General features: G+C 42.5%; 1 protein-coding gene across 3 annotated transcripts in view; it reads left to right on the plus strand.

The window, feature by feature from the left end:
* The first annotated feature begins 481 nt into the window (after positions 1–481).
* Positions 482–19,689, plus strand: part of LOC121970005 (uncharacterized protein At2g37660, chloroplastic-like) — a 50,124-nt gene continuing 30,916 nt past the window's right edge. For all 3 annotated transcript variants that reach the window (XM_042520389.1, XM_042520388.1, XM_042520390.1), the window contains exon 1: positions 482–796. In XM_042520389.1, coding sequence (XP_042376323.1) covers positions 514–796 — 283 coding nt within the window. In that variant the 5' untranslated portion in view covers positions 482–513. The remainder of the gene's footprint in view (positions 797–19,689) is intronic.

The raw sequence follows: 19,689 nt of genomic DNA on the forward strand, positions 1-19,689 counted from the left end.
TAAGAGAATAAATATTTTAATATAATATGTATGTAACATGTGAACCCTATACTTTCTAATGAGATGATTGATGTTATAATATCCATCAATACTAACACTCTTTTACTACTAGATTGATTAATTAATTAATTATTCTAACATATAATTTAACATAACATTTAATATTTTATCATATTCTTTTTTTGTTATTTCAAATCATAGGACTTCTTTATTTTTTTGGTTTTTTTTTCACTGTTAAATAATAATATGGTTAAATTGTTAAAAAAAAAAAGTTTAGAAGTTTTAAAATTATTTTTAGCATACAATTTTAGATTTGATTAGCCAACACTTTGAAATCTACTTTCTATCAAGGAAGGAAATTGGCGATTGCCAGTGCCATTGGTTTATTATCCCAAACGGTTAAGAGCACTTTCTAGAAAATTTTTTTTTTTTAAAAAAGAAGTGGAAATCAATTAAAAACGGTTGGGCTCTAGTAAGCGGTCAGTCACAATCACGCCCTCCCACGCCGCCGCCATGGCTCTCAGCCTCTCCGCTCGCCTCCCTTCGTGCTCATCCTCTGTATTTGAGAAAGCCCACAAGGTAACAACGCAGCCTCCAATCCTACCTTTCCCGTCCAATCTCGCCGCTTGTGGATGCACTTTGCTACCGGCTTCCATGGGCGTCGCCCGCCGAAGGAGGCAGGTGGTTGGGGCGGTGGAGGAGCAACACAACCAAACCTCAGTCTTGGCCCAAAAACAGTCTCCTTCTTATTCTTCTTCCAAGCTGGTGCTCGTCATCGGTGCCTCTGGTGGAGTTGGTAAGCCCCTCTCATTCTCCTAATATTTCTACATTATCTGATGGATTACATAAAGTTTCGTAAGTCTTATTTATCAACCTTTCTATTTTAAATTATTCTCCATTTGTTTTCCATATGCTCAATAAATCAATGTAGTTATCAACTCCTGTTGTTTTAGTTTTTGAAAATTCTTTTAAGTTGAAAGAAATTTTACTTATTTTGTAAAGAAATAATATGGTGCCTCTCTACCAACCAATTTTAATTTTTGGCAATCTCTTTAATATGTTGGAAGATAGCATGAAGATTTATTTTGCAGGCTATTATGTAAAATGTGTCAATAGAATTGGAATCAATCGAGCAAAATAGAATTCAAGTTAATTTCAATTAATTATATTTGACAATGAATTATAAATAATTTTTATAGATGTAATGTTATATGGTCTATTAGGCTTCTCATGGATATTGATCCTGTCGGGAAGCTGAGAAGACGAACCTGTCGGAATGATGTGTCTGGAAGGTTGACCGCATCCCCATGACCCGGATGGTGATCTGTCTCCTGTGTTGACCAAGTCGTCCGATATCTTCTGGTCAACAACATCTGCAACCGGTGATCGGGTTCCCCCCGATCCCTGATACCTCAGTGCTCGAGGTAAGTCCCGCGAATATATAAGCATCCACATAATAATAGGACAACAAAATAGTTACAAAATGAATACAAAGACGTACTCTGGCCCCAGGGGGGCGCCCTCGGATAGGTGGATGAGCTGATCGGGATACTGATCGAGTCGTCGCGGCTCTGAATAGTAGATAAACGTCCGCTTGGTGAGTAGCTGGCTCCAGTGGCTCGGAGTCGGACGTGATATGGATCTGTATGATGATGCACTGTCCGACTACAACCTTAGCTCGCAGGCCGAAACACAACCGCGACACGAAGGCCAAACACTCTACCGGCTCGCAGACCGGGATACAATAGTGGCACGAAGGCCGAATACACTCTCGGCTTGCAGGCCGGAAGATAGGCATAACACGATACTTGAGCCCTCCGCTGATGGATACTCGGAGGGTGACAGCGGCTGTAGCGATGGTTGCTGGAGGCGACAGCGCTTTGCCGGAAGTGACTACTGTTGAGGGCGGTCGCGGCAACTACGGGAGGTGACAATGCTGCTCCTTGGCGGCGTTGGCGCCGGAGGAAGGAGGAGGAAACGACTATGCCATATATCTGGTGAGGGAGAAGGAGGTGGCGCGTCTCCCTCGCGGCGGCGGCATGTCTCAGCCGACTGTGGCCCAGATCGAGAATGAAGAGAAGGGTGAGAAGAGCAAAGACAATCCCTATCGGGCAGATGGTGATCAGTGCCGGAGAGGATGAGGAGGAGAGGTGTCGAGGGGAGTGCACAAGATAGTGGCGCTGGCGTGCGAGAGATCCCAGTGTCCAGAGGAGCAGGAGGAGGAAGGAGAGTCTGGCGGCGGGGACGAGAGCGAAGCATTGCCGGCATCGAACAGTGCTGGCATTGGAGAAGGCCAAGGTAGCCTCTCCTGCCCGGTCTCCCTGGCGGCAACCACCCACAACCACGAAAAAAACCCCCTCTTGGCTGCTACAGTGCCTCCACTTAAAAAGCCAAAACCTAATTGAGGGCAAATCTCCAAAATACCCTTCCTCTTTTCCCTTAATTACCTTTTGCCCCCTCACATATCCGGATCACAAGCCTCCCCCTCAAGTCTAGTCGAAGGAGGCGCAAGTCCGACTGACTGGACAATCCATCGCAAAGGGCTGAACCGCTCTCGATACCAAAGTCAAATTGTTGAACACAATGTACACTGCCATGCGGGCGGTCGTTATAACAACGGTGTCGCCTGAGATAGCAACGATGCCGAGCGGATCAAGTCGATAACCGGCCCGATGTCGAGCGAACGATAAACATCAAACGAGCAGCAAAACAACAGGCGAGTGACGAGTGTAAGGATAGTAGATCGAGCGACACGCTGGACAACGAGTAGACCGAGCGGACGAGCGATGCCTAGCCCGCGTCTGCGAAGATGCCAAATGGGTGATCAGAAGGATGTCGATCGGGTGGATAGATATCGGGCGGACGATGTTGAGCGTGCGACCTAGCTCAAGCGTTTGGCCGAACGGACGGTCAAGCGATACCGGTCGGATGGCTACGAGGGTGCTGACCGAGCAGCCCATAGGATATCGAACAGGCGATCATGAAATGTCGACCTGACAATCGAGTGGTACTGAATGGGATGATGCTGAATGGCCGCATCACCCGTGAGCTGATCGGAAGTGTAGACCGGGAATCAAAGACGCACAGAAGCGAAAGTCTTTAGCCGAGTGAGCATAGAGCCCGTGAGATATCCTGGTCCAAAACCAGTGGACACTTTGGTCCGTGGTCATTGTAGCTGGCTCGACCCCGAACAAGGGAGATATGAGATCCGATAAGCTGGTCCGCGACTAGTGAAGACTGCTCGACCCCGAACGAGGGAGATAGATGTCACTCGACCCCAAACGGGGGAGATAGAATATCCGAAGCTGGTCCGAGACCAGTGAAGACCGCTTGACCCCGAACGGGGGAGATAGATGTCACTCGACCCCGAACGGGGGAGATAGAATATCCGAAGCTGGTCCGAGACCAGTGAAGACCGCTTGACCCCGAACGGGGGAGATAGATGTCACTCGACCCCGAACGGGGAAGATAAAATATCCGAAGCTGGTCCGAGACCAGTGAAGGTCGCTCGACCCCGAACGGGGGAGATAGATGTCACTCGACCCCGAACGGGGGAGATAGAATATCCGAAGCTGGTCCGAGACCAGTGAAGACCGCTCGACCCCGAACGGGGGAGATAGATGTCACTCGACCCCGAACGGGGGAGATAGAATATCCGAAGCTGATCCGAGACTAGTGAAGGTCGCTCGACCCCGAACGGGGAAGATAGATGTCACTCGACCCCGAACGGGGGAGATAGAATATCCGAAGCTGGTCCGAGACCAGTGAAGACCGCTATACCCCGAACGGGGGAGATAGATGTCACTCGACCCCGAACCGGGGAGATAGAATATCCGAAGCTGGTCCGAGACCAGTGAAGACCGCTCGACCCCGAACGAGGGAGATAGATGTCACTCGACCCCGAACGGGGAGATAAAATATCCGAAGCTGGTCCATGAAGTGGTCTTCAAACCGGGGTTTTTATAGTCGCCGGTTCGACTCTGGAGTTTAACATCGCCGCTCGACGGTCTTCAAGCAGGGGTTTTTATAGTCGCCGGTTCGACTCTAGAGTTTAACGTCGCCGCTCGACGGTCTTCAAGCCGGGGTTTTTATAGTCGCCGGTTCGACTCTAGAGTTTAACGTCGCCGCTCGACGGTCTTCAAACATAACTCAAACCCGGCCGATCGGCACGGGGTCTTCGGCATCGAGCCCGTGGCTCGAATAATATACGTCCGGCCGATCGGCACGGGGTCTTCGGCATCGAGCCCGTGGCTCGGATAATATACGCCCAGCCGATCGGCACGGGGTCTTCGGCATCGAGCCCGGATAATATACGCTTGACCGACCGGCTCGGGGTCTTCGGCATCGAGCCCGTGGCTCGGATAATATACGCCTGGCCGATCGACACGAGGTCTTCGGCATCGAGCCCTTGGCTCGGATAATATACGCTCGGCCGACTGGCTCGGGGTCTTCGGCATCGAGCCCGTGGCTCGGATAATATACGCCCGGCCGATCGGCACGGGGTCTTCGGCATCGAGCCCTTGGCTCGGATAATATACGCCCGGCCGATCGGCACGGGGTCTTCGGCATCGAGCCCTTGGCTCGGATAATATACGCCCGGCCGATCGGCACGGGGTCTTCGGCATCGAGCCCTTGGCTCGGATAATATACGCCCGGCCGATCGGCACGGGGTCTTCGGCATCGAGCCCGTGGCTCGGATAATATACGCCCGGCCGATCGGCATGGGGTCTTCGGCATCGAGCCCGTGGCTCGGATAATATACGCCCGGTCGATCGGCACGGGGTCTTCGACATCAAGCCCGGATAATATACGCCGTGTCGACCGGCTCGGGGTCTTCGACATCGAGCCCGTGGCTCGGATAATATACGCCCGGCCGATCGACATGGGGTCTTCGGCATCGAGCCGGTGGCTCGGATAATATACGCCCGGCCGATTGGCTCGGGGTCTTCGGCATCGAGCCTGTGGCTCGGATAATATACGCCCAGCCGATCGGCACGGGGTCTTCGGCATCGAGCCCTTGGCTCGGATAATATACGCCCGGCCGATCGGCACGGGGTGTTCGGCATCGAGCCCGTGGCTCGGATAATATACGCCCGGCCGATCCACACGGGGTCTTCGACATTGAGCCCTTGGCTCGGATAATATACGCATGGCCGACTGGCTCGGGGTCTTCGGCATCGAGCCCATGGCTCGGATAATATATGCCCGGCCGATCGCCACGGGGTCTTCGGCATCGAGCCCTTGGCTCGGATAATATACGGCCGGCCGATCGGCACGGGGTGTTCGGCATCGAGCCCGTGGCTCGGATAATATACGCCTGGCCGATCGGCACGGGGTCTTCGGCATCGGGCCCGGATAATATACGCCGTGCCGACCGGCTCGGGGTCTTCGGCATCGAGCCCGTGGCTCGGATAATATACGCCCGGCCGATCGGCACGGGGTCTTCGGCATCGAGCCCTTGGCTCGGATAATATACGCCCGACCGACTGGCTCGGGGTCTTCGGCATCGAGCCCGTGGCTCGGATAATATATGCCCGGCCGATCGGCACGGGGTCTTCGGCATCGAGCCCTTGACGGGCTCGGATAATATACGCCCGACCAATCGGCACGGGTTCTTCGGCATCGAGCTCGGATAATATACGCCCGGCCGACCGGCTTGGGGTCTTCGGCATCGAGCCCGTGGCTCGGATAATATACGCCCGGTCGATCGACACGGGGCCTTCGGCTTCGAGCCCGGATAATATACGCCCGGCCGACCGGCTCGGGGTCTTCGGCATCGAGCCCGTGGCTTGGATAATATACGCCCGGCCGATCGGCACGGGGTCTTCGGCATCGAGCCCTTGGCTCGGATAATATACGCCCGGTCGACTGGCTCGGGGTCTTCGGCATCGAGCCCGTGATTCGGATAATATACGCCTGGCCGATCGGCACGGGGTCTTCGGCATCGAACCCTTGACTCGGATAATATACGCCCGGCCGATCGGCACGGGGTCTTCGGCATCGAGCCCGTGGCTCGGATAATATACGCCCGACCGATTGGCACGGGGTCTTCGGCATGGAGCCCTTGGCTCGGATAATATATGCTCGACTGATCGACACGGGGCTTATACGCCCGGCCGATCGGTTCGGGGGTCCTCAATCGAGGAACTAGGGCAGATTATATAACTGAAAGAGCACAGATAACGAAAAAATTGACCTGACGACCAATAGAGGATCTGACTCAATTTCTCAACTCCCGAATACCCGTGGAGTGAGGAAGATACGATATACTCGTCGAAACTCATCAAGGCCATGAGGATGGCGGAACTTTTCGGGTCGTCCGTCTTCACGTTCCAGACCAGGTGTGTTCCCACAGACGACGCCAATTTGATCCTGTCGGGAAGCTGAGAAGACGAACCTGCCGAAATGACGTGTCTGGAAGGTTGACCGCATCCCTATGACCCGGATGGTGATCTGTCTCCTGTGTTGACCAAGTCGTCCGATATCTTCTGGTCAACAACATCTGCAACCAGTGATCGGGTTGCCCCGATCCCTGGTACCTCGGTGCTCGAGGTAGGTCCCGCGAACATATAAGCATCCACATAATAATAGGACAACAAAATAAGTACAAAATGAATACAAAGACGTACCCTGGCCCCGGGGTGGCGCCCTCGGATAGGTGGATGAGCTGATCGGGATACTGACCGAGTCGTCGCGGCTCTGAATAGTAGATAAACGTCCGCTCGGTGAGTAGCTGGCTCCAGTGGTTTAGAGCCGGACGCGATATGGATCCGTAGGATGATGCACTGCCCGACTACAACCTTGGCTCGCAGGCCGGAACACAATCGCGGCACGAAGGCCGAACACTCTACCGGCTCGCAGACCGGGATACAACAGTGGCACGAAGGCCGAATACACTCTTGGCTCGCAGGCCGGAAGATAGGCATAACACGATACCTGAGCCCTCCGCTGATGGATACTCGGAGGGTGACGACGGCTATAGCGATGGTTGCTGGAGGCGACAGCGCTTTGCCGGAAGTGACTACTGCTGAGGGCGGCCGCGGCAACTACGGGAGGCGACGATGCTGCTCCTTGGCGGCGTTGGCGCCGGAGGAAGGAGGAGGAAACGGCTACGCCATATATCTGGTGAGGGAGAAGGAGGTGGTGCGTCTCCCTCGCGGCGGCGGCATGTCTCAGCCGATTGTGGCCCAGATCGAGAATGAAGAGAAGGGCGAGAAGAGCAAAGACAATCCCTGTCGGCCGGATGGTGATTGGTGCCGGAGAGGATGAGGAGGAGAGGTGTCGAGGGGAGTGCACAAGATGGTGGCGCTGGCGTGCGAGAGATCCCAGTGTCCAGAGGAGCAGGAGGAGGAAGGAGAGTCCGGCGGCGGGGATGAGAGCGAAGAGTTGCCGGCGTCGAACAGTGCTGGCATCGGAGAAGGCCAAGGTAGCCTCTCTTGCCCGATCTCCCTGGCGGCGGCCACCCACAACCACGAAAACACCTCCCTCCTCCTTCTGGCTGCTACAGTGCCTCCACTTAAAAACCCAAAACCTAATTGAGGGCAAATCTCCACAATGCCCTTCCTCTTTTCCCTTAATTACCTTTGGCCCCCTCACATATCCGGATCAGATATAATATTCCATGTCATACTTTCGATTATTATAATTATCAAATTTCATATATGATGTATTCATCTTGTATATAATATAGCATACTCAGTTTTTGGAAGAACATATGAAGCAAAGTTATTCTTCATCAATTTTTATCTTCTTCTCTATTGGTTTTTCAATTCCTAATATGGCATTGGAGCCTTGATCCTAATCACTATAACATGAAGATCGCATCTTGTCTTCTCAATCGACGACCTCTCCGTGTGCTTAGATACAATTAACCTCCTAGTCTTAGATTTGTCACTATGATAACAATCCTTGAAGGTATCTTCTTTTGTATACCTAGCTGCTCTCCTTAGCACATTGCTCCTCACCAACATCCTAGAGTGACCCTTGGTTGCCATCTACAACTGTGTTGATGCTTCTCTAGATTTACTCTTTCTTGAATGTAAAAAAAAAGGAGAGAAATGAAAGAAAAATATGTGAAATTTCTTCTTCAACTCTTATTGCGACCACATCAACATCCATGATGATGCAAATATCTTCCTTGCCAATGAATGCCTATTGATTTGCCCATCAAACTCTATAATGGCAACTATTTTCTTTGGAAAACGTAGTTTCTACCATTACTTCACATTGTAACCTTCTTTATCATATAGTTGCTGCTCTTAAATATTGGGATGATGCTTTCACTATTACAATCTATCTCAACAATCGTACCTACTGTGCCACATGATAAAATGTCCATTGAAACCATTCCAAATACAAACTTGAACATTGTTCATAATATTGAATTTTCCTTTGCTATAAAAATTTGCATCATGAATATGGTTATCTATATATATAAGTGCGGGCAAATATATATTTTTTGGCATGTTGCTTTTGATAAGTTCCTCTTCACTTTACAACAACAACTCCATCAACTTCCTCTCCGGAGAGTGGTGGCACCTTCATGATATAACCCGATATTGCACTAGATTTACAAAGGGTTGCTTCCCTAGCAATACATACTACTACAGAAGGAGATGACATTCTAGTTATGATCCATTTACCCTAAAGCAAGGATTAAGGTGCCGTTTCGTGCCGGGCGGCATAGATGGTTTTTACCGTTCCGTCGCCCGCTCGAAACCGCCACCCGACACTCAATGATTTCGGCGCGTGATACGCGCGGGCGTGGAGTTGTGCTTTCGGTGCGTGATACACGCGTTGATGCGCGCTAGCACAAGCGACACTCGCGATCGATAAATCGCATGACAGAAGGAACCGAATCGATTCCTTCTGTCGCGCGCAAAAACCCTATAAAACGTACCAGCGAGAGCGATTAGCGAGGCGAGGCGAGCAGCGACAGCGGCGAGGCAAGGCGAGCGGCGGTGGCGACGAGGCGAGGCGAGCAGCGGTGGCGACGAGGCGAGCAACGGCAGAGGTACGGTTTCCCCTATTCGTCCCGTCGCGTGGCGGCGCCGTAGGAGTCGCCGGACCCTGCGATCCGCCGTTGTCGAGCGGCGTGATCGCTCCCCGCGGCGTGATCGCGGCGCGTTCGCGGTGCGGTGCGGTGCGGTGCGGTGCGTTTAAGAAAATAAATTATAAATTAGATTTATAACAATTCCTAAGGTAGGCGTGATATTCCAAATAGGCTTTTATAAATCCTAATTAAATTTTCTCAATAAAAATTAAAATATATAAAAAATATATTTAAAAATCAAAATTTTAATTATTATTCTGAAAAATTAATTTTTAATGTTTTAAATTGTATTTAAAAATTTAAAAAAAATTATAATAAATCTGTTTAAAATTTTTAAAAAATTATAAAAATTCAGATATATATATTATAATATTTTTTATTTAAAATTTAATTTAATTTTTTTAAAAAAATAATAAAAATTCAGATTTATCATTTATATTCTAATATTCTAAAAAAATAAAAATTCTAAAAAAACTAATAAATTAAATTTATATTTTGATATTTTTATTATTTTATATTTTTAAAATAATAATTAATTAATTAATTAATTTGTATAATTATTATATATAAAGTAACATCTTTATGTTAATTTATATATTTATTATAGATAATATTTTTTTATCTTAGAATTAATTTAAAATTTGGATCCATGAATATTAACTTTTGTACTTTTGTAATATGTTTAGAAATATTACAAGTCTTTTATTTTAAAAATCTTGATAAAGGTATGTGTCATGTTTATGATTCCTAATAAAACACTTATAATTTTATGCAATTTTGATCATTCTAAATTTAGAAAGGTGAATTAATATTTTTAGGAGATTGTTTCAAATTTTAAAAAGTGGCTCTTTATAATTTATATATTTAATTTGTAAATTTACAATGATAAATATATTCTTAACGTTATAAAATGATGATCATTACCGGGAAATGTGTATTATTCTTAATTTTTTTATAATGCATAGGCAATGACACCCAAACAACAATCTCATGATCCAGCTTGGAGACACGCACGTCGATTAGAAAATCGATTCCATTGGCAATGTTTACATTGCGATATGATTGGACGCGGCGGCGGGGTCACACGCCTAAAACAACATCTTGCTGGTGGATATCCGGATGTTTTTAATTGTCCAAAAGTTTCTCAAGAAGTTCGTCGTGCAATGAAAGAGGAACTTGATGGCAAAAAGACATTAAAGTATAAACAACAACGAGAACGTGAACTTGTTGATAGTCGAAGCTCTAAAGAACCAATCTATGATGAAATGGAAGGTCGTGGTGAAGTTCCAAATGACGAAGACATTTTAGCAGCTCTTAATGCCTCTCGAGCTCAATATGACTATGAGCAAAATATGCGACATAGAAGTGGCTCTGGTGCCAGTGGAAGTGGCTCAACTACTGCATCAACATTAGGAAGGAGTGCAAGTGTTCGTATTCCTTCAACACAAGGTGGTATTGGTCGTTTTTTTCCTTCTATGGGACGAAGACGTGCAGTCGATATTGCTGATATTGATCCACTAGCATTCCCAGACCAAGCTAGCAAACAGACTAGGATTGATGATGCATATTCAAAAGAGAAGAAGAAATCAATCGATAAAAGTATTGCTAAATTTTTCCATTTTAATCATATTCCCCCTAATGCAGCAAACAACACATACTACCGTAGCATGGTGTCCAACATCCAAAAATCTGGTCCTGGTATTCAACCTCCGACTGCATATGAAATTGCCGGTCCATATTTAGATGAACAAGTGGAGGAGATCAAGACTTGGATCCTATCATGCAAGAAACAATGGAGCTTATACGGGGTTACGTTGATGTGTGATGGCTGGACAGGACCTACACGGATGAGCATCATCAACTTTCTACTATATTGCAATAGAAAGGTGATATTTCATAAATCTATTGATGCAACTACAGAGTATCATGATGCATCCTACATATTTCGTTTGATGGATAGTGTAATTCACGAGATAGGTGTAGAACATATAGTACAGGTGATTACAGATAATGGTGCCAACTTTAAAAGGGCTGGAGAGATATTGGAGCAAAGGTATCAAACATTATTTTGGACACCATGCGCAGCACACTGTATCGATTTGATGATGGCAGATATCGGTAAGATCGATATAGTGAAGAAGGTAGTGAAAAAAGGTCAATCTTTAACAAAATTCATCTATAATCATCATTGGGTTCATGGATTAATGAGGAAATTTATTGATGGGGAGATTCTGCGACCAGGAGCGACTAGATTTGCCACTCACTTTCTACTGTTAAAATCGTTGAATCAGAAAAAAGTCGGATTAAAGGCCATGTTCTCTTCTGAGGATTGGGAAGCCTCTCGATATTCTAACACGACTGAAGGTAAGGAGGTACAAAAAATTATTATGTCGGTCAGATTTTGGGACTATATCACAGATATTCTTATAGCAATAGAACCATTGTACGTTGTTCTACGTAAAGTTGATATGGACAAGAATCCACAAATGGGCAACGTTTACCACCTAATTCATGAAGCAAAAGAGGAAATTAAGAGGCGTCTACAATCACTGACCAAGTATCAACATTACATTGATATAACCACTACAAGATGGGATGATCAAATGGGAAAACCTATTCATTTGGCTGGTATATATTTTTTAATGATAACGAATTTTTAATATTGTTATTAATAATTATATATGTTTAATTATTATAGGCTATTATCTCAATCCGGCATATAAATATCGTTATAATCTTGGCACAAATGATGATTTATTAGTGGCCCTCAGACATGTAATATCAAGACTGCATACAAACACAGAATTAATTGCGGAGACTATTAATGAAAGTCGATTATTTCGAGAGGCATATGGTTCTTTTAGCGATCCTATTGCAGTTTCATGCAGATATAAAATGGATGCAGGTAAATATAGTAAAAATTATTACTAATTATTGTCAACAAATATAAATAATTGTTTTAATTTTGTTCTTATTTATCTTACAGCTGAGTGGTGATTACAATATGGAGGATCAGCTCCAAATTTAAAAAAGATTGTAGTACGAATTCTCTCACAGACAACGTCTTCAAGCGGTTGTGAAAGAAATTGGTCAACTTTCTCCCTCATTCATACAAAAGTACGAAATCGTCTTTCTTATTGTCGCTTGGAGAAGATGGTCTACGTTCATTATAATATGCGTCTTCAACTAAGAGCAATAACAGAAGAGAATGAAGAACAAGAGTCTGGTGATGTAGACCCATTTGATATTGGATTTGTCCAAACTGAGAATAATCTAATGATGGATTGGTGGAGCGCTGTTGAGGCTGAGAATCCATTACTTGATGAAGCAGGAGACCCACCACGACCATCTCAATTTCTTACTCAACAGATTGAAAAAATACAAGCTAGAGGAGATATCTATGAGGAAGAAGATGATGAAGCTTTTGATCAAGAATTTCGATTTTCTGGATCTCGGTCTAGGCATTCTCAAACATCACAAACCCAACCAAAGTCCATAGATAAAGGCAAAGGCAAAGCTCCTGCAATTTTTACTAAAAAGAAAGAAAAAGGCAAACCTCCTGCTTTTATGGGAAAGGGTCAATTTAGAATTAAAGAAAATCCACTCGATGCAATTGATGAGCAAGAACATGATGACAGTGATGAAACATCATCACCTTCTGACACTGTAGTCCGACGAGAAGTTCGAAATGAGGATAGTGATGTTGATAGCAGTGCAAGTACTCATGGAAGTGATGACAGTGGTGATGCATCTAGTGGTAAAAATTATGTCCCCTACTCTAGCACTAGAGCCATGGACATGTGAGATAGATTACACACATGCAACTCAAGATGATAATCATGGAGCTAGAGATAGTACTATTCAATATCAACGTCGATATAAGGGTGACAAACAAAAGAAAGCTCATAATTATCAAGATATGCGGGAGAGTTTAGCTGAAATTGATTCTAGTCGAAGTTCATCATACTCGCAACCTTCTTATTATAACTCTGATGCATTATATGGTGATCCGTAATACCAGAGCTCGGGGACGTATGCTTATCCTTATCCTTATCCTGTGCCTGTACCTGTACCCGTTCCGATTTCAGTGGTGCCAGTTCAAATCCAACATCCAGTGATGTGAACATGTGGAGAAATCAATATCAATATTGCATGTCATGGGATGCTTATTTAATCTGGTCATTGGAGAACTATGGAGTTGACCTAAGCAGAATGTCGCAAGAACCAATGCTTCCATCTGATTCACGCCACTCCTTTTGGTATTAATAAGGTAACATATTATGATGTATCAATTTTAATTCAAGTTATTCATAGATCAACTTTTTTTTAAGAAAACTATATTTAATTATTTTTTCTAACCATATTAAGTTGTTCAATAATTGAGAATTTATATAAAATTAATATACAACTTATTTTTAAATTATATACAATAAATATATTTATCTAATAATTACTATATATAAATAAAAAAATACCGAAACAGTATCGGCACGACATGATACGATACCGAAACCGTATCGTTCCGGTCCAGGACCGAAACCTTGGCACGGGTCGAGATTTTAAACCTTGCCCTAAAGTTCATGATGGTCCATCTCAATCTCATCACTCTATGAAACTAACTAGACCACTCCTCTTGGCTCATCGACTATTGAGGTTTCACAATCTTCTTCATCACTTTGTCTACTTGCCCCTTTGTCTCCCACATAAGATAATGATGATGCCCATGCCCCTCGATGCACTCTACTACCCCTTAGGGACATATATGAGCATTTCCCTCAAGGTGTTAAACAATGTCCTCTTTTAAGAACTTTGTTAGGTTAACATTTTCCATCAAAATGATTCTCTTTACACAATAAGTTTGAGTTTTAAATTGGTGTGCAACAATGGCCCCAAGGTTTGATGCTCTCCTTTGAATGACACCCGAAATCTAATTCCTTAAAATTGTCTCCAAAGACATTGTCAGTTTAAAATAGGTCTTCTACTTAAGTATCAAGCTGATAGATTTCTTGAGCACTAAAAGCTCAACTTATAGTAAAAGGACTTTGCTAACAATTAGATATTGACTTTAATGAGAATATTTGTCATGTTATTAAATTACAATTGTTAAACTATTATTATCTATAGCTATCAGCTCCAACTAATTGATATGACAATTAAATGTTTCTTAAAGAAATTGCTTTGTTGGAGCAATTACCTGGGTTCACTCATCTAAATTTCTATCATATATTAGCTAGCTCAGAAATCCATATATTATTTAAACCCCTCAAGTATAGTTTCATCTTGTAACCACTTGGCTACACACTTAAGGGTTTTTTGCTTCTGAGATTGATTCCTCTTCTATATAGATGTGCCATCAACTACATTCTCAATTATGTGGATGATATTCTAATAATTGAGAACAATGATATAAAGAAAATAAATGATCTACTCCACTATCTTAATTGAGAATTGCCCATTTGAGATATAAGCAATACTCACTTTTTCCTTAACATTGAACTTATTCCTCATTTAAAAGGGTGTATTCTCTCTTAGAGCAAATACATCTTTGAGTTTGAGTTTACTTTAACAAATTAAAATAGATGGGTCATGTTCTATCTTTACACGAATCACAATTAGTAGCTCCATGACATATTCTACAACCATATAATGCTCGGAGCATTGTTGTATATCACCATTACACGACTTGATATTGTCTTTATAAACATCATGCTTGCCAATTTATGTATGCGGCTACAACAACAACCAAGCCTTATTCCACTAGATGGGGTCGGCTATATGGATCCTTTTATGGCATTGAACTCTATTTTCAACTATATCATCATCTATACTTAAATAAATTTTATCTTATTTTATTATTGATAACCAAATCTTTTTTGGTCTTCCTCGTTTGATATGCATGTTAATTTCTAAAGCATTTATTAGTCATTTAAATACATGCCGTACCATCTTAAACGTGTCTCTCGGAGTTTTTCCTCAATAGATGCAACTCCGACTTTCTCTTTAATGCTCTCATTTCTTATTCTATCCATCCTAGTATGTCCACACATCCACCTTAACATTTTCATTTCTACAACTTGCATCGTTTACTCGTGCTCGAGTCATAGTCCAACATTCAACTTTATACAACATAGCAGGTCTAACTACGGTTTTGTAGAACTTTCTTTTAAGTTTTAGAGGTACTTTATAGTCACATAAAACACCCGACGCTTTCCTCCATTTCAACCATCCTGTTTGTATTCTATGTAAGACATCTTTCTCAATTCCTCTATCGTTTTGCAAAAATGATTATAAATATTTAAACCTCCCGGTTCCGGGCAACTCATCATCTCCTATCTTAATAATTATTTTATTATGTCTAATATTACTAAAGTTAAATTCCATATATTCTGGTTTTATTATACTAAGCCTAAAACCGTTCTCTTCTAGGGTTTTTCGTCAAGATTCTAGTTTAGTATATACTCTTTTACGTGTTTCATTTGTCAAAATAATATCATCTGCAAACAACATATACCACGGTACTGTGTCTTGAATGTGTAGTGAGTTCGTTCATAATTAGTGTAAAAAGGGACTTAGAGCTGTTCCTTGATGTAACCCTATTTATATTGGAAATGCTTTAGTTACTCCACCTTTACTCTAGTCATTACATTCTCGTATATATCGTTAATTAGTTCAATATATGTTATGCTAACACCTTTCTTTTCTAGAATTCTCTATATAATTTCTCATGAGACTCTATCATAAGCTTTTTCTAAGTTAATGAATGCTATGTATAGATCTTGTTTTTGCTCCCGATATTTTTTAATTAATTGCTTAAGAAGATGTATAACTTCTATTGTTGACCTTCCCGACATGAACCCAAATAGATTTTGGGTCACCGTGGTCTCCTTAATTTTTTTTCTATTATTTTTTCCCAAAGTTTCATGATATGACTCATTAGTTTAATACTCCTATAGTTTGTACAATTTTATACGTCTTACTTGTTTTTATGTAAGAGAACTAGAGTACTTACCCTCCATTGATCAGACATTTTTTTTTTCAATATTATGTTAAATAATTTTGTAAGCCATTAAATACCTTGTTTCCCTAAACACTTCCATACCTCTATCGGAATATCATCTGGTCCAACGACTTTTTCATTGTGCATCCCATTTAAAGCTTGTTCTATTTATGAAGTTTGAATTTTACAATAAAATTTAAATTTCTATACTCATTTGACTTACTTAAATTACCTAAGTTAAGTTTGTCACCTAAACCTTCATTAAAAATTGATGAAAATGCCCTCTTTTGCCGCTCTTTTATTCCTCCATCGTTTACTAGTACCTTATTATATTCATCTTTAAACATTTTATTTGGATAAGATCGTCTTCCTTTTTCTACTTTTAGCTATTCTATAAATGTCTCTTTCCCCATCTTTTGTATCTAATTTTTGATATAATCGTCCAAAAGTTTTATTCTTTGCTTTATTCATTGTTGTCTTAGCATTTTTCTTGGCTATTGTATATTTTTTTAAGTTTTCTTGTATCCAATTTATATATGGAGCTACTGACCAATATTATGAAGATGTTAAAAAAAATTACTTTATTACTATTCTATATGGTATTCTTTTATATTGCCATTTGATATGAGAGCTAAATGTCAATAATGTGTTAGACCCCGTGGTAGTTTTGATGTGATCAACCAAGTTGGTTAGGTCCTGTTGTGTTTGATCCCTGTGTCTGAGTATGCAGGAGCTTAGGAGCACAGGAAGTCGAGCGGAAGACGCAGCTAGCGAGAAGGACGACATGGGAAGGGAGCCGACGGGCTCGGTGCGTCCGAAGGACGAGAGAGCTGCGGAAGAGTACTCCGGTGGGCGTGAAGAGCGTGCGCGGCGTTCGAGGGACGTTAAGTCGGGACGGAAGGCTGCTCGAGGAGAAGGCCGGAAATTGGGTTCGGGTGAGCCTTATTTCGGTTGGCCTGAATCACCCAAAAGAACGGAGCTTCGGAAGTCAAAGCGAAGAAGAAAAGGAGTCAAAAGAGGTTGAAATTACTGTAGCAGAAATTACTGTAGCAGGAACCTTGAAGGCGCCTTAAACATATTGAAGGCGCCTTAAAACATATTGAAGGCGCCTTCAACATTGAAGGCGCCTTGAAAGGCTTGTTTAAGGCGCCTTGAGCCAGGTCAGTTTGACCGTTTGCGCTGCGAATAAAGTTTTATCCGCTGACCGAGCTGGAGGCGCCTTGAACCTTATTGGAGGCGCCTTGGACTTTCGGGATAAGATTTCCAGGACCTATATAAAGGCCCCTGGAGCTAGGAAAGTAACAACAACTCAAGCAATCAACGTGTAGCCATTCCTAGCAATAGTTCTAAGCTTCCAAAGTGTAAAAGGCTTCTCCGCCTTCAGTAAAGGAGATTCTTTTTAGTGCGCTTCTCATTGCCCTGGATTAACAGCCTCCTTGGTTGTAACCAGGTAAATTCCTGTCTTCTGTTTAATTTCTATTTCTTTTGTTATTATTTTACTATTACTTTTCTGAGTTGAAATCCGAGGAGGGTATAGTTTATTTTTTTGTTTACAGCAATTCACCCCCCTCTTGCTGCCCTCCGCTGCACCTACATAATGATGCATATTTAGGTAGTTTTTTTGAAGATTGAATACCCATTGGTGAATTGGCTATATTTCTTGATAAAAATTCAATCTCATGTCACTTCAAAAAGGAACTTGTGGTATCTCGCTCCAACATCGATGCAAAATTTAATGCTATTGCTAATGCTACATTTAAAGTTATTTGACTCTAGTCTCTGCTCTCTGAGTTGCGCTTGTCTACGATTACTACACTTAAAGTTTGTTGCAACAATATTGGGGCGACTTATCATGTTGCCAATTCTATCTTCCATACATCAAACATGTAGAAATTGATTTCCTACCTCCCACTGCGTTGGAAGGGTATAACGAGGATCAATTAAAATTGGAAATCAATCTAACAAAAATAGAATATGGTCCATTAGCTTTCCATACACATAATATTTTATGCTATATGCATAAATATGGTCTATTAGGCTTTTTATGGATATAGTATTCCATGCCATACTTATGATTATAATTGGCAAATTCTGTAGGATTGACATATTCATCTTGTATGTAATAGCAGGCTCAACCTCCATATTAAGGAGAATTATTCTTCATCTACTTTCTCTCATCTTTTCTATTTGTCTTTCTATTTCTAACAAATTAATCCATATCTAAAGCTCTTCAGATGAGATAGCCATATGTGACCAAAGCATTCTTTTATAAATACGACATAAAAGTTTTCTAGTTTATAATCAGTAGAAGCTAGAACTAAATTACCTTTTGACAATCTGTCCGATGAAATTTAGCCAGTAACATTTGCATGAATGAATGACATTTTAGTGGCTAAGTTTTATTCTCCATCTAAAACTAGATATCCAAAAAGATACAATATCTCACAGAATGTAGTTGAATGGTCAGTGCAATCATGATAAGGGGGAGGGGTGGAAAGAAGTTGCATAACCAATCAAAGAAACAAGGAAATAAGATGACAAGTTGATAATGAGCCACTAGTGGTCATATTACGAAGTACCAAATTCCTTGAGAAATATTGATCCATTGGTCCTTGTTATGTATCAAATTCCTTGAACAAATTGATTTCAATGCAACATATATTGCCCTCGTACATTGCAAGAAGTCTGCAAAAGAAAGTTGGTAAAAAAGGAGAAATATATTCTGTGACTTATTATGATACTGAAACAACAATACATGAGATAATTTACATTCTTATAATGCAAAGAGTCTATGAGATAGACAAATTGGTCAGGTTAGTAAACTGAAATTGTGTTGTTGCAGGGTAATCCACGTACTTGTATTAAGCTCATGTAAAAATCATCTTTAGAGAATCCATATGCATGCTGGTCCATGATATTGTGTAGCTGTCAATTGGGCATTAGGCCTTCTCCAACAACATGAACCAACATGAATAAGTTAGACTATTAAAATGAAAATCTCATGGATGTGTTGCACCATATTTCTTGAGCACAAGGACCACAAATGGATAGTTGAATATTTGCAGGTTGACTCATTTGTGGTAGAGATCATCCAAATAATTGTATATGCAGGATGATTGAAGATCACACAATAGGCTGTAAGATTATTTGTCAACTCATCAGGACCTCGTGATTTGTTGAACTTCTCTGAAGGAGTTGATTTAATCTAATAAAGTTCAAAAGGCTTGTCCAGGGAATGATACAATTCATGTTGGTCAGGAACAGGCTCATGCCTTGGGATGCAAGGAAATGAGTGTGTGGTAGGTCTCCTGGATGCCCTTAGGTTAGGAATGGTATTGCCGTCAATCAGAGAGATGATTGATATTTTACATCTATCTCAGTAAAATGGAAGAATGACATGTTGCAGCCTTTGTTAGTTTAGCACACTATCTTCAGTGGAATTCTTCCCAAGTATAGAGTTCACCAAGTGATTTAGAAGGAAGGAATGATTGAAAAAAAAATTCTATTTTCTTCCCGCTTTAACGTCTTCAACATGCAGGCATAACAACCTTTTCTCTGATTTTACTCTACATTTTCTCTTTTATTGTGTGCAACTTCTTGCTTATTTTAGAATCTTTTCACATGGATGGTTTGACATTTG

The sequence above is a fragment of the Zingiber officinale genome, chromosome 4A, assembly GCF_018446385.1.
Source record: "Zingiber officinale cultivar Zhangliang chromosome 4A, Zo_v1.1, whole genome shotgun sequence".
Taxonomy (NCBI): domain Eukaryota; kingdom Viridiplantae; phylum Streptophyta; class Magnoliopsida; order Zingiberales; family Zingiberaceae; genus Zingiber; species Zingiber officinale.